Source organism: Xyrauchen texanus, chromosome 44 (genome assembly GCF_025860055.1).
Source record: "Xyrauchen texanus isolate HMW12.3.18 chromosome 44, RBS_HiC_50CHRs, whole genome shotgun sequence".
NCBI classification, from domain to species: domain Eukaryota; kingdom Metazoa; phylum Chordata; class Actinopteri; order Cypriniformes; family Catostomidae; genus Xyrauchen; species Xyrauchen texanus.
In genome coordinates, this window is record NC_068319.1 from 6,128,285 (window position 1) to 6,141,910 (window position 13,626).

Sequence of the window (13,626 nt, forward strand, 5' to 3'; positions counted from 1 at the left end):
ATTTATTATTTTTTATTTACAATATTTTACAGTGAAATTACAAGGCTTTGTTTACATTTTTGTTTTCCAGCATGCATGGTAAGACATCCAATTAACAGTTTTTACAGTTGAATTTATTTTATTTTAATGTTATTTTTAATTTGTTTTATTTTATTTTAACACTGTGAGCATCAGCCTGTCTGACACAATCATATTCATGTCTTTATTCATAATAGAAAAAATTAAATCCCACTCCATTTTTTCACCACTTTCTCTCACCCACTTCCCTCGTACTTCTCTGAGCAATTTGAAACTTTGTTTTGCAGCACTTTTCTCATGTTATTGCCTCCTTATGAAGAATCGATTCAGCTGTATTGCTCATCTGTTCACCGCTTTGGATTAAAAGTGACGCCCTGCGTGACGTAATAGAGGAGGACACGCGGAAAGATGCGCTTATTTAGAGCCGAGTCCGTTTCGTTCCTACTGCGCAAAGTTACAATATCTCCGTTAAAACTATTGAATAAATCCAAGCATGATTGAATAGATGGATAATCATGCAGAATATGATCTGATTCTCAGTTTCTTCTCTTCCACTGGTGAGACCGAGGAAATGTATTCAAAACAGACTTCTTGGGACATTTAAAAAAACTGGACATTTTCTTTAGAAACTGATGGCTTCATATGGTGTTTTTCCGACGTGGAACTTTTTATGCTGAGGTCGTTTTGACTACTTTCTGCTTTACACGGAAGAGTAGTTTTGGTTCGGCTGGTGCGCGTATGGACGGACCTGACGGACCTTCAGCATTTTGTTGAACGCTTTTCAGATCTGTTCGGTTTCCAATGATCTCATGGATCTCACATGTTTTGAGCTCGTTTTACATATGCATTTTCAGCCGATTTTATTCTTTAGCTTTTACCGACTTAAAAATAATATATTTACATTTTGACGGGTCAGTGTGTTTGCGCATCTCCAAGCGCGTATTTGTTCGACAACGGAAAGCGGGCACCTATTCAACTGAGGACTAGCATTGTATTCAGTGTAAAAGCTTTATTGTTAACAGTCTGTAAGTACAACCCGTTTCATAAGTTCATTTACAATTTTTTCTAACAATGACAAGTTCTGTAGTTAAGTGTATTTTGTTTCACTTTACGCATTGACGAAATTGCTTTGCTTGTTTTTTTATTTTATTTTTTATTGCAAAATTGCATTTTTATGGTCCCAAAATATCTGGATTTATATTCATACATTTTTCTTATAAGGTTTGCCAAGGGAAATACCTGCAGTTATGCCATTTTTTGCCAAAAAAGAGCCCCTTTTCTCATTTAACTGATTATATAAAAGGAAAAATGTTTTTGGATGGATTAAGCTATCAGACTTTGAGATACAAGCCTCCATCAAGACACATCTGTTAATCTTGGATCTTAAATATGACCATGAAGCCGTCTCCAAAGAGTTGGACAAATCTCAATTCTAGCATTAAAATATGCAACCATACTATCCCAGGGTGTCCTCCTTACTCCCCCGAAGTCACCGCTACATTTGCCACTGCCATGACACTCATAATGCTCTTCACCATCTTCGGGAACATCTTGGTGATCATTGGCGTCTTGACATGCCGTTCTCTGCGAGGACCTCAAAACCTCTTCCTGGTCTCCCTGGCTGCAGCTGATATCCTGGTGGCCACCCTCATTATCCCATTTTCCCTGGCCAACGAGCTGATGGGCTACTGGTACTTCAGTTCGCTTTGGTGCGAGATCATCTTGGCTTTGGATGTGCTCTTCTGCACATCGTCCATCATGCACCTGTGCGCCATCAGCTTGGACCGCTACCTGTCCATCTCGCGGCCGGTGCAGTATGCCTCCCAACGCACACCTCGCAAGATCAAAGGAGCCATTGTGGTAGTGTGGCTCATCGCTGCAGTCATTTCTTTCCCCCCGTTGGTCTCTATGAAAAAGACCCAAAAGGATGAGCCAAAGAATGGAACCTACCCAGAGTGCAAACTCAATGAAGAGGCATGGTACATCCTCTACTCCTCCATTGGGTCGTTCTTCGCCCCTTGCATCATCATGATCTTGGTGTACGTTCGAGTCTATCAGATTGCCAAGAAGCACACTCGATGTCCTCCAGGGGAGCCCAGGAAGGATGTCGTAGTTGCCAACCCACAGGTTATCCAAGAAAAGGTGCTGCAGAATGGCAAAGAGCAAGAAAGTGTGGCCCAAGCAAATGCCCCAAATCTGGCTGTCCGATCCTCTGTCCTGCTGGCCTCCAGAAGTCAAATGCCCACAAGCCAGCCTTCGCTGCCTCCCCTTGAGAGTAGTCAACAGATAAAACACTCACAGAGAAACAAGGACAACAACAACGATGACAGTTCAAGCTCTGGCTCAGATGTAGACGTGGTGGGGGGACATAATGCCAATGGGACATCCTCTAATGTGGGAGCGCTGGAGCCAGGACACCAAACTTCCTCAGTGACTCAAACTTACAAGGACATGATCGCTACAACACAGGGCAGCCAATTGACATCTTCTAACATGAAACCAGTAGGAACTCCTAACACCAGGAGAAAGGCCATGATTGTTCGGGAGAAACGTTTCACCTTTGTTCTCGCAGTTGTTATCGGAGGATTTGTCATCTGTTGGTTTCCGTTCTTCTTCAGCTACAGTTTGCAGGCCATATGTCCAGAAGCTTGTAAACTGCCAGTACCACTTTTTAAATTCTTCTTCTGGATTGGCTACTGCAACAGCGCTCTAAACCCGCTCATCTATACCATCTTTAACAGGGACTTCCGAAAAGCTTTCAAAACGATTTTGAGTAAAAGATGTAAGGATTGTTCTTTGTAAAAGTTGACACACCTTTCAAAAGCAGTTTTATACAGTACAGGAACATTGATTCATTACAGGGTGAATCTCATGTCCAGGTCATATTTAACCACAAAGTCAAAAGAGAAAAAGTATTTCAGAAAATATATATTTGTGCAGATTTACCTTCCAACTTACCTTTAAATTTCTTGATGATTCTCATTACTGAATTATAGTATGTTCAAAAAGTAATAATTTCATTTGAAATAAAAATGATAAAGCATATATTAAAGGAATGAGAACAAATACTGCTATGCTGTATAAATACTTGACAATTGAAATAATATACCACTATCTTTTTAGCATTGCAGTAAGTTGGATAAATTACTATCATAGTATTAGGGGCTTTCTTTGTCCAAACTTCCAATTTAAAATGAATCCACTCAACTGGTGCAGAAGTTTGAGGGATATTCTGATGCACATATATCCAATAATGATCTATAAAACAAAGATTATTGATGATGAAATAAAGTAATTTCTATCGGGAAGACACGCAGGCTTGAGTGAAGTTTAAGATGCCATTTATTTGATAAATGTAGAACAGAAAGTAATGTCTCTCTCTTTGGCGTAGGCCCCATCCGGCGGTCCGAGGGAGTTGTACCCGGAACCGTCATGTCCTGCCGGAGATAGGAGGCAGGGGCGAGGAGCCTACCCCGTGCGGGACAGGGCTCAACTGGTGGTGGTGGGGTGGTGGAGGTTGCCGTGTTAGCACACTGAAACAGCAATGTGATAGATTGTGAGCAGACTTATAAAGCAATGGCTTACATGTGATTGGCTAGGAATTACCCAGCTAATGATGTGATGATGTACAGCTGCTAGTCTTCCCGCTAGAACTACGCTACGCTTCCATTTATTTTCCAAAAATAAGGTTCAAATTACATCTTTACGAAATGCGGTTGAAAGGGTGTATGCTCTCCACTTTCACACCTGCCTTTCCTCTCTCAACTTCCTTCTCATTTACAGGCTGATATTAAAATAAAATTCATCATTGCATAAATTCCTAAATATCAAGACCTATAAATCATCATAAAACTATACATTTTACAATTTCCTAAGCACACCACCAATTCATTTAACAAACAAATAAACAAATTTAAACTTGAATGGATCCAAAGCTCATTAATAAAAATGGTCCTAAAAAAGGAGATATATTTAGCAGAAGGTCCAAGCAAATCTTTTCCATATGATAGAAATGGATGTGGATGTGGAGTTCTATTGTTCTGAAAAGAACAGCTTAGAAGTTTTGCTTTATAACTTCTTTGCATTCCATAAATGAAATATGAGTGAGTAAATTATGAGAGAAAGAAAATTATGGTTTCGTATTTTGATTGTGGTATGGCCTGGACAACCTTGATTTATGAGATTCATTAAAGTAAATGTTCTCATTCTTTTTGTACTTCCAATGAGTACTGTATCCAGATGGTGAATAGAAGGTATTTGCCAAAATTATTTCTGGGTATGCTAAACTGATCAGATGATTATTGAGAAAGCAGATCAACTTGGCAACCATTTTCTTTTTGCATTTATCTGCACAGCATAAGATTGTACTATTGTCTCTCTGGAGATGGTCTGGCCTTCAGGCTGTTTGTTGAGCTGACCTACCAGTGTACTTTCAAAGACAATGCAGCTCTTTTCTTGGAGACACCTCTGGCTCTGCATTGCGAGATCAGAGAGCTGGAGCTGAGAAGATTTCAGAGTGCTTTACCTTACTGGGAAAGTGCTGCAAGCTCTTAAAGCCCAAGAGAGGTATTCCGTCTCAGGAGCGGGAGAGAAAAAGAAAGTTAAAGAGGAAGAGATATGGGTCTATACAAGCTTTAAATGAATGGTTCACCAGAAAATGAATATTCATCCTCTAGAAGTTTAAAGCCAATGACTTTCTTTCTTCTGTGGAACTCAAAAGGAGAATTGTGATGAATATACTGGTCACTCTTTTCCATGAAATTACAATGAATGGAAACTGGAGTTTTTCAGTTTCAAACATTCAAAGTCTTCTAATGCCGTTTGATAGCTTTGTGATAACGGACTGAATGTAAGTTGTTATTCACTGGAAATCCTGACATCTGTTGAGAGAAGTAGCAATGAGCGCTTTTACATGCACATTCATACATCTATTAGGCTTAATAATCTGACAACATGCGTGGTCATGTAAACAGATTAAACAGCATTACTTTAACGGTGTAGGGTCATGAATGGCTTAAGAATAAACTGATCAACACATGTAAATTTTTGCCCATTACCCTGATTGTGCTTTGTATGTAAACACATTTACTGGCATTCTTAACGGCTTATCCAATGAATGCAAGTGTTGTGAGCATGCCTCATCACATACTGACGTCATAAGCGGAGAATAAAAGGGATTATTTCCGATCCCATGTAAGCATGGTTTTCTTGTTTTGTCAGATTTTTATAAATAAGCTTATTATTGGGAGTTATCAGCATATTAGTGTGCATGTAAATAGCTGTATTGTCTAAAGTCTGGACGATTTGTTAACTAATAAGACATTGCTACATCTCTTATGAGCACGCTTAAGCCTTTTTGGATGAATTATTCTTTTGAAATTTTATCTGAACATCCTCTGCTTAAGATAAAGCATGGCACTGACTTCATCTGATATTTTTGGATTATAGATTTCATTAATGAATAACAGATTTCCAGAAATCCAGTTTCAAGATAAAGGTCTGCTCAGAACCTCTATTATAGTTTATTGTGACTGATTCTGATGTTGGAAATGGACTGATATGGATGTTTAATGTCCTCTCCCAGTGTCCTTTTGTGTATATAAGAGAGGGGGCAATTATGTAAACAATGAATGCACTGATAAATGCCTCTTGAAACTATTTTTATTATTTTTGTGCTGTCACTAGAAGTCTTGTGTGCTTTCGATTTGCTTCTAAATAGTATTGGTCAGTATGTTTGTGTGCACACAGATAAGTAGAACTAGGCATGTACCAGCATGTCTTTTGACTGTAAAGCTGCTTTTCCGAGTTTGGTTCCATTTAAGCGTCATGCCGAAATGAATTGTTGCCATATACCAAATGGATTTGTGGAAATAAATTTGCATTTCATTCTTCAAGTCTGCATATTTTGGTCAGTAATTTCACTGTATCAAACCACTCACACGGAGTAAGCCAGTGGCTACTGTGAATGTAATTACTGAATGTTTTTAAATATTCATGATGTTGTGGGAAAGTTGTGCCGTCTATTATGCAGCTGCATTATACAGTTAGATAGAGAATCTGATATTTAAAGTGTATTGCACGGTCAGTTGTCATTTTCCCTGGGACAGGCACAGCAATAGACCAATCCTTTGGCCATGTCACCACTTACGTCACACATGAAAGGGGTGGCAGAGACTTTCCGCAAACAGTAAACTTTTGTCGGATTCCATTGTATAAATTTTTTTCCAGGGTTCTTGTATGGCTGCGGCTTCAAGCCATCAACAGAGAAAATCCTTTCAACTCCCTGCTTGCAGCAAACATATGAAGCAAACATTATTACAGATATGTTATTTACTCATTATTAACTCATCATAATAATTGTATAGCAAAGAATATGTGTGTATTTATGATGTTTTTTTGTCTGACTTTCATTTAGTTGCTAATCTGTCAAATCTAACACAACAGTCTATCGGCTTTCTGCCACCACGTACTGAGCGTGCACTGAAATTTGTCTATAAGATGACCAAAACAACAAAATAATCCCACATTTACATGAGATTTGAAATAGTCGGATTAGTGTTGCCAGATCTTGCAGAGAACAAGTGACCTGGAGCGTGATGTATAAACGTTGTGCACGCACAATATGGACTTTGAAATTTGTGTACGCAATTTCTCATGATTTGAATAAATATCAAATCTGCGAGGCGACCTGGTCTGGAAAAACAAGCCCAAAAAATGCAACAGTATTCTTGAAATAAATCCCAAAAAACACAACCTACCAATTTTTGAAAGTGACTTCATGAAAAAGTCCAATATATGATATGGCAACACTGGATCAGTCTTGCTTATGACGTTAAAACGTAAACAGACATGTGCACTAAAGTCTGCCAAATAAAAATTTGAAATTAAAAAATTCTACAAATGTTCTTAATTTCTCTGTAATAACATAAATCTATGGTTTGCATATACATGGATGAACCAAAACATTATGACCACTCACAGGTGAAGCAAACTGACCCTTGGATCAGTGGCTGGTCCAATGAGCCTTTTTCTTTTACATCACGTGGACGGCCATGTACGTGTGCGCCGTTTACCTGGGGAAGTGATGGCACCAGGATGCACTGCGGGAAGATGACAAGCCGGTGGAGGGAGTGTGATGATATGGACAACATTCTGCTGGGAAACCCTGGGTCCGACCTTTGATGTGGACATCAGTTTGACACATACCACCTACTTAAACATTGTTTCACACATTGTTTGGGAATGGTCTGAGGAACGGGATGTAGAGTTCAATGTGTTGCCCTGGAAACCAAATTCCCCAGATATCGATCCAATTGAGCATTTGTGGGATGTGCTGGACCAACAAGTCCGATCCACGGCGGTTCCACCTCGCAACTTACAGGACTTGAAGGATCTGCTGCTAATGTCTTGGTGCCAGATACCACAGGACATCTTCAGGAGTCTTGTAGAGTCATTTTGGAAGCTATTTTGGAAGCATGTGAAGGACCAACATCATATTAGGCAGGTGATTATAATGTTTTTGCTCATCAGTGTATGTGTTTGTTGCACTTTTTTGTGAACTTAAGGAAACAAGATCTATTAAAAAATATGGCGACTTTAAAATTTGAATTTAATTAGAATTTTGGTCATTCTTAAGGTGAAACTTCTCTTTTATTTTCACAGTTGTCGGCCCTAATGCGCAAAGCATTTGCGAACACTGGATAAGATGGTAAGAACACTGGTGTTTACATGTAACGCAAAAAATCTACCTGTGCCAACCGGTCAATATGTCAATACCCCTGATTAAAGGAAAGCAGTTAAAGCTGCGTATACATAACCTTACACATTGTCGGCTTATTAGGCATAGCTGGTGTAAAACGTGCATGTAAATGCGCTGTTAAAACATGGAAGCCACAGACCAGAGAGACTCTTTAATAGGAAATAATTTACTTGAAATTCTAAAAACTCTCTCATGAACTGGCTGAAAGTTATTTATAGGTATTTACACAGATGCGCAAAGATGTGACTCTTTAAATGCAGTTTTATTGGTTCCATCTATATAGCTAATAACCTGCGATACCAGGCTTTATCTAAGCTGTGCCTATCACAGATGCATGGTTTCTAGGAATTAGTCAGGTCTATCATAACCAGAAATAGAAAAGATAAAGAACAGTTTGAGTGAAGTTGAATTGGAAAATCGGTATGAATTTCAGAATTTCTTAGTATTTAGTATGTCACTTTTGCATTAATGACAGCATGCACTCGAGGTGGCATGGACTCCACAATTTTGTGCAAAACCTGATGATCTATGTTATCCAGCATGATTTGAAAGTGGTGCAAACAGCATCTTGTGTGCTTTAATGGAAGCAATGGAATCTGACTTTTGTAATAGGAGTTAACACCCTAAAAATCATGTGTTAAGGATTAACCTAGAAATAGTGCAGAATTTAAATAAAATATATTTTTCTATTCACGTCATAACTTCCGCTTATGTCCAAAAAACTGAAGAGCTGATTATGTTATTGTTTTTATTATTAACTCATTTTACAAAACATGTTGAAGTTCTAACAAGCAGTTCATTATCACTTGGTCTCCAGTGAAACAAACACACAACCATCTGCATCCCAGTGATGCTTTGATTTCATTACATCTGCGGAATGCAGATGTTCATATTTACATTCTTCCAGTTGTATTGAAATTTTCTGAAATGGTCCTTCTCTCCATCTTCTTTTTGAAGAGACAGAAACAGATGCTGAAAAACAGGGCGATGTGGAAGGTATTTGTACACAGAATTCAGAAGCAAACATTTTGATTATGAGGACTGCTGGGTTTATTTTTATAATGATCAGAGCAAACTCATATGAGGGAAGCAAAAGATGCTAAATCAATACGTAAGTCTGGCTACTTTTCACCGTAATATTAAGAGTCAATTGCATCAGGCAGGGCTTAAATTGAATTAAAGCTTCAAAGGTGATTGTTTATAGCTCCAAGTGGACATTAAAGGCTTTTCTAATTAGTGGTGCTTGCTAAGGAAAGCATCACTATTACTGTTGTTTAAACTTAAAGGGATAGTTCACCCAAAAATGAAAATTATGTCATTTACTCACCCGGGAGATTATAAATAAAGCTAATTATAACTTCTGGGCTAACAGGCTTTGTTTAGATTGCCTAAAAAGGTTAAATTCTTCCATTTGTATAAATTAGGCTTTAAGCAAAATTTTAGGAATTGACAGCCTCACCGTTAACTTTCATTGCATGGAAAAAGAGCAGTGTCAATATTCTACAAAATGTCTTTCAAATTTTCTACTCATGTGTAAGAAAATGAAGACAATTTTTTTTGTTTGAGTGAGGTGGCCAATGGAGGGGGTCAGGCTTCGGTCCATGGTGGCCACCGCCACCCCTGGCCAACCCCTAGCTCCGCCCCCGCTCGCGAGTTTTGCACAGACAGGCAGAACTCAAAATTTTGGGTCTTTCGCTGTTTCAGTCTTTCACTCTTTCTTTTGCTCTTTCTTTCTTTTGTCCTTTTTTCTTTCTCTTTCGCTTTTACGCTGTCTTTACTCTTTACATTTTTATTTTGCTCTTTCTTTCACTTTCTTTCTTTTGCACTCTTTCGCTCTTACTTTTCACTCTTACTTTTGGTCTTTCACTCTTTTTTTTATTCATTGTTTTTTCTCTTTTTTTGGTTTTGTTCTTTCCTTCGTTTTTTCAGTCTTTCATTCCTTTTTTGGTATTTAATTTAGCTGTTTTACTCTTTCTTTCTTTCACTCTTTTGGTCCTTTGTTCTTTCGAGCACTCCTCTCCAAGCTCTTTCTCTCATTATTTTGGTCTTTTTAGCTTTTTCTCCCTTTCTTTCGCTTTTAGACTCTTTCTCTCATTTGGTATTACGTTCTTTCGCTTTTTCAATCTCGCATTTGTTCTTTCCTTCCTTCGTTCTTTCGTTCATTCATTCATTCCTTCCTTCCTTTATTTTTCTTTTGTTCTGCTCTTTTGCTATTTCTTTCTTAATTTCATTATTTCCTTTGCTCTTTCTTTCACTCGCTTTTTCTTTATTTCATTCTTTCCATTCTTTTTTATTCTTTACTGTGTACTTTTGCTCTTCATTCATGCTTTTATTCTCATTTTTCCTTCTCTCTCACTTTGAACATTTCTTCTTTTCTCTTCATTCACTCCTTTTCTCGTTCTTTTGCTGTTCCGTTTATTTGCGCTTTCCATTTTTCCGCATTCATTCTCTTACTTGCTCTTTTTATTGTTCTCTTTTGCTTTCTCTTTTTCAGTCTCTTATTATTGCTTACTAGCTCTCTTTTTTCCTTTTGCCCTTTTGCTATTCCGCTCATTTGCTTTTTCGCTCTCTTTCGCTCTATCTTCTTTCCTTGCGCTCAATTTTTTTCTTTCATTATTTCATTTCTTTTCTTTCTCTCTCTCTCTCTCTCTCTCTCTCTCTCTCACACACACACACCACCCAAACTAAATGACAAAGCTTAGCTTTTTTTGCATGCATTATGATTTCACAAGCCTGTCATTTTAATGGGTGACAGTGCCATGCTGTTGCCTTATGACTCAATCATCCCACACTAGTTCAGTTCACACAATGTCCATTAGAAAGAAAACACTAATAATCAAATGCAGAGGTTGCTTATTTGAACATTGTGTACCAAATTAAAGCAGTTATACAACAATTCACCATGTCAAAGGCCTCAGCAAACTAAACAACACTCAAAATTGTTGTTTTCTAATACAGAATAAAAATGAGTGAATAAGAATTTCTTCTTTACCAAAACAATTGCTTTCTCGGCAAGATGTTAAAGGAATAGTTCAACCAAAAATTATTTCACCATTTACTCACCCACATGCCTTCCCCTTCTTTTACTGAACACTTACGAAGATTTTTAGAAGAATATTTCAGCTCTGTAGTTCCATTCAATGCAAGTAAAGAAGAACAATGTGGAATTGAAAGAGGACATTTATAGTAAAAAAGAACTTAAATATTGATCTTTTTCTCACCCACACCTATCATATCGCTTCAAAAGACACGGATTTAACAACTGTAGGTGTATTGATCACTTTAATGCTGCCTTTATATGCTTTTTTAAGTTCTGTGCACTATTTAGTTGGATTGACAGAGCTGAGATATTTTTCTAAAAATCTTCATTTGTGTTCTGCAGAAAAAAGAAAGTCATACACAACCTTTCTTTCCTCATGTTTAGACTTGAAATGAAACCCAAGATTTGCTCCATTTGCATGAGTGGACTTCAAAATTGCACAAAATTCAACTTGTTCAAGCAGTATATGAGTGACCGTAAAATGTAAAATGTGGAAATGCATCAAAAAGATTGTAAATGTAAATTAACATTGAGAACCTTAAAAAACATTGAATAAAAATAGTGTCTGCCATGCTCACCTGGTTTATAAATTTTAAATGAATCCACAACATTGAGAAAGTCTCACCAGGTGCTCACTTGGGACTGAAATCCAAAACATATAAAAAAATTTAAAATAAATAAAATAGAAATGAAGTAGCAGTCATTTTCATGACAATTATGTATAATTATTCAAAGTAATTGTGCACTAACAAAGCACCAACATTTTGAATATTAATGAAAAGGATTTCATCTTTATGGATTCATTCACATTAAAATACAGTCTTGTGGCTGATCAGCTCTGGCATGTACTGCACCTGCTAGCCAACTCTATTTAGTCAATCATGGATATGTTATCCTATTTTTAAAAGGGCTTGTCTGCTGGGTGTTCTAACATGATCCATTTTGATTAAAATATATGATTAGTGTCTTGTCGGGCGATATGCATGGGGTCCATGAAAAGCAAGAATATTGTGGCAAAATGCCAAAGAAACCCCCCACAATAACAGACATTTTTCATGCAAAACAATTCATATTTAATTTATTGTGATTTTGTTGTTCTATTTTGTCTTTGTTCTAGATTTCGATTATGTTTATGGGACAAAACATGGGATCTTGTGCTAGGTAACTTTGCCGTGAGTACTGCGGAAACTAGTAACACGGTCAAAGAGTGCAGCAAAAAACATGATTGACATATTATATTTATGATTTTTTTCCTGCCACTAAAAACTGCAACAAAGCACCCACTGTGTGTACGTATTACTGTAGTAGGTAGATTAAGATTATCGAGTTTTTAGACAAAACGACAAGTGGTGCTAAACTATGTTGCTAGGGTGTTCTAAATGGTTGCTAAGGTGTTATGCAGTCACCAGTCAGATGAATATTATTGGACTGATGATTTACAAATTAAATAGCACGACTCTCCTAAACATGCCTCACAATTTGAGGCATCAGTGATGTTCGTATATCACAATAGTCCAGTATTTAGACAAAACCACATAGAACAATGCAAGGCACTCCAGAATATTCATGAAAATCCAATGCAAATCCGTAATATCTGAGTCAGTTGTGTACATCCAAACTGAACTAAAACAATTAGATAAAATAGGCAATATTCTCTAGGCTTATTTAGTTAACATTGACTGGTTAACTAACACAGTACTGTATGAGTGTGTTCTGAACAAGGGCTACTTCCTTCTACACTTAGCCTTGTCGGCTTCAACACAAGCTGAGTCACTGTGCAAACCATACATATAAAACAAAGCAGTTATAATATGCCATTAATAATAGTAGAAAGTAGCCCACATACTGTAACCTCGTTCCTTGCTGCATTTTATGTCGGATAGAGGACAAACAATGAGCTTAGAAATATATCCAACAATTCAGCCAAATTAAGTTATGTGGAACCCAAAAGGCATAAACTTCCAAGATAAACCATGATGCAGTCCAGAAAGTTTCAAGTAACCTGATTTCTACATCTTACAGATTTGTTCAAATGTAATTTCATGGAATTGTGTGTGTGTGTGTGTGTGTGTGTGTGTGTGTGTGTGCGGCGTGCGCGTGTGTGTCAGACAGTGATGTTAGGTCTCTTAGAAACAAATCAATAGTCTTGCGACAAGATCTTCTTCTGTCCTTTAGGCATTATATGGTTTGACCTTTGACCTTAAGGAGGCCTCTTTTTTCACAAGATGCAAACAATTCGAAGCCCTTAAAAGCTTCTATTATATTATCATTAGTGGATGTTTGTAAAAGCAATGGCATCACTATTGCTACGTATGGTTAGGAATTTAAACAAATTTACATTAAAGGAAGGACTTATTTGCACCACCTAGCAACCATGTAGCAACATACAAAAAATTCTGAACACCTTTTGCAAATGCATTGAAACATCCAGGAACAAAATTTGCCCCTCACATTTTCTTCAGAAAACATAAAGATTTAATTTGTGCTATTGTTTGAATGAAAATAGTTTATAGTGTTTTCAGAATAAAGCAGCAGATTTATACTGAAGCAAATATTTCTGAACTCCTAGAGAATTATTTGAAGTGCTATATTCTGGTATCAAGGCACAAAGTGTCATACATTTGTCTTCGTTTGCAATCATTGTGCTTTCGAGTGAGTACAGAATGAATGCAGATTTCCCTCTGGTGTAATAAAAAATACATAGGCTGTAATAATCATAAATGGCCCTTCAATATCCAGACTGAACTGTGAATGCAATTCTTTCCTTAGTTTTGCTAAACTTTGTGGTGAAACGTTTGTTGCAACATAC

General features: G+C 37.3%; 1 protein-coding gene across 1 annotated transcript; it reads left to right on the forward strand.

Moving 5' to 3' along the window:
- Window positions 1–452: 452 nt before the first annotated feature.
- Window positions 453–5,907, forward strand: LOC127636612 (alpha-2B adrenergic receptor-like). Its single transcript, XM_052117257.1, has 2 exons — window positions 453–1,043; window positions 1,240–5,907. Exon 2 carries the CDS (start codon window positions 1,408–1,410, stop codon window positions 2,818–2,820), a length of 1,413 nt encoding a protein of 470 aa, XP_051973217.1. The 5' UTR covers window positions 453–1,043; window positions 1,240–1,407; the 3' UTR covers window positions 2,821–5,907.
- Window positions 5,908–13,626: the final 7,719 nt, after the last annotated feature.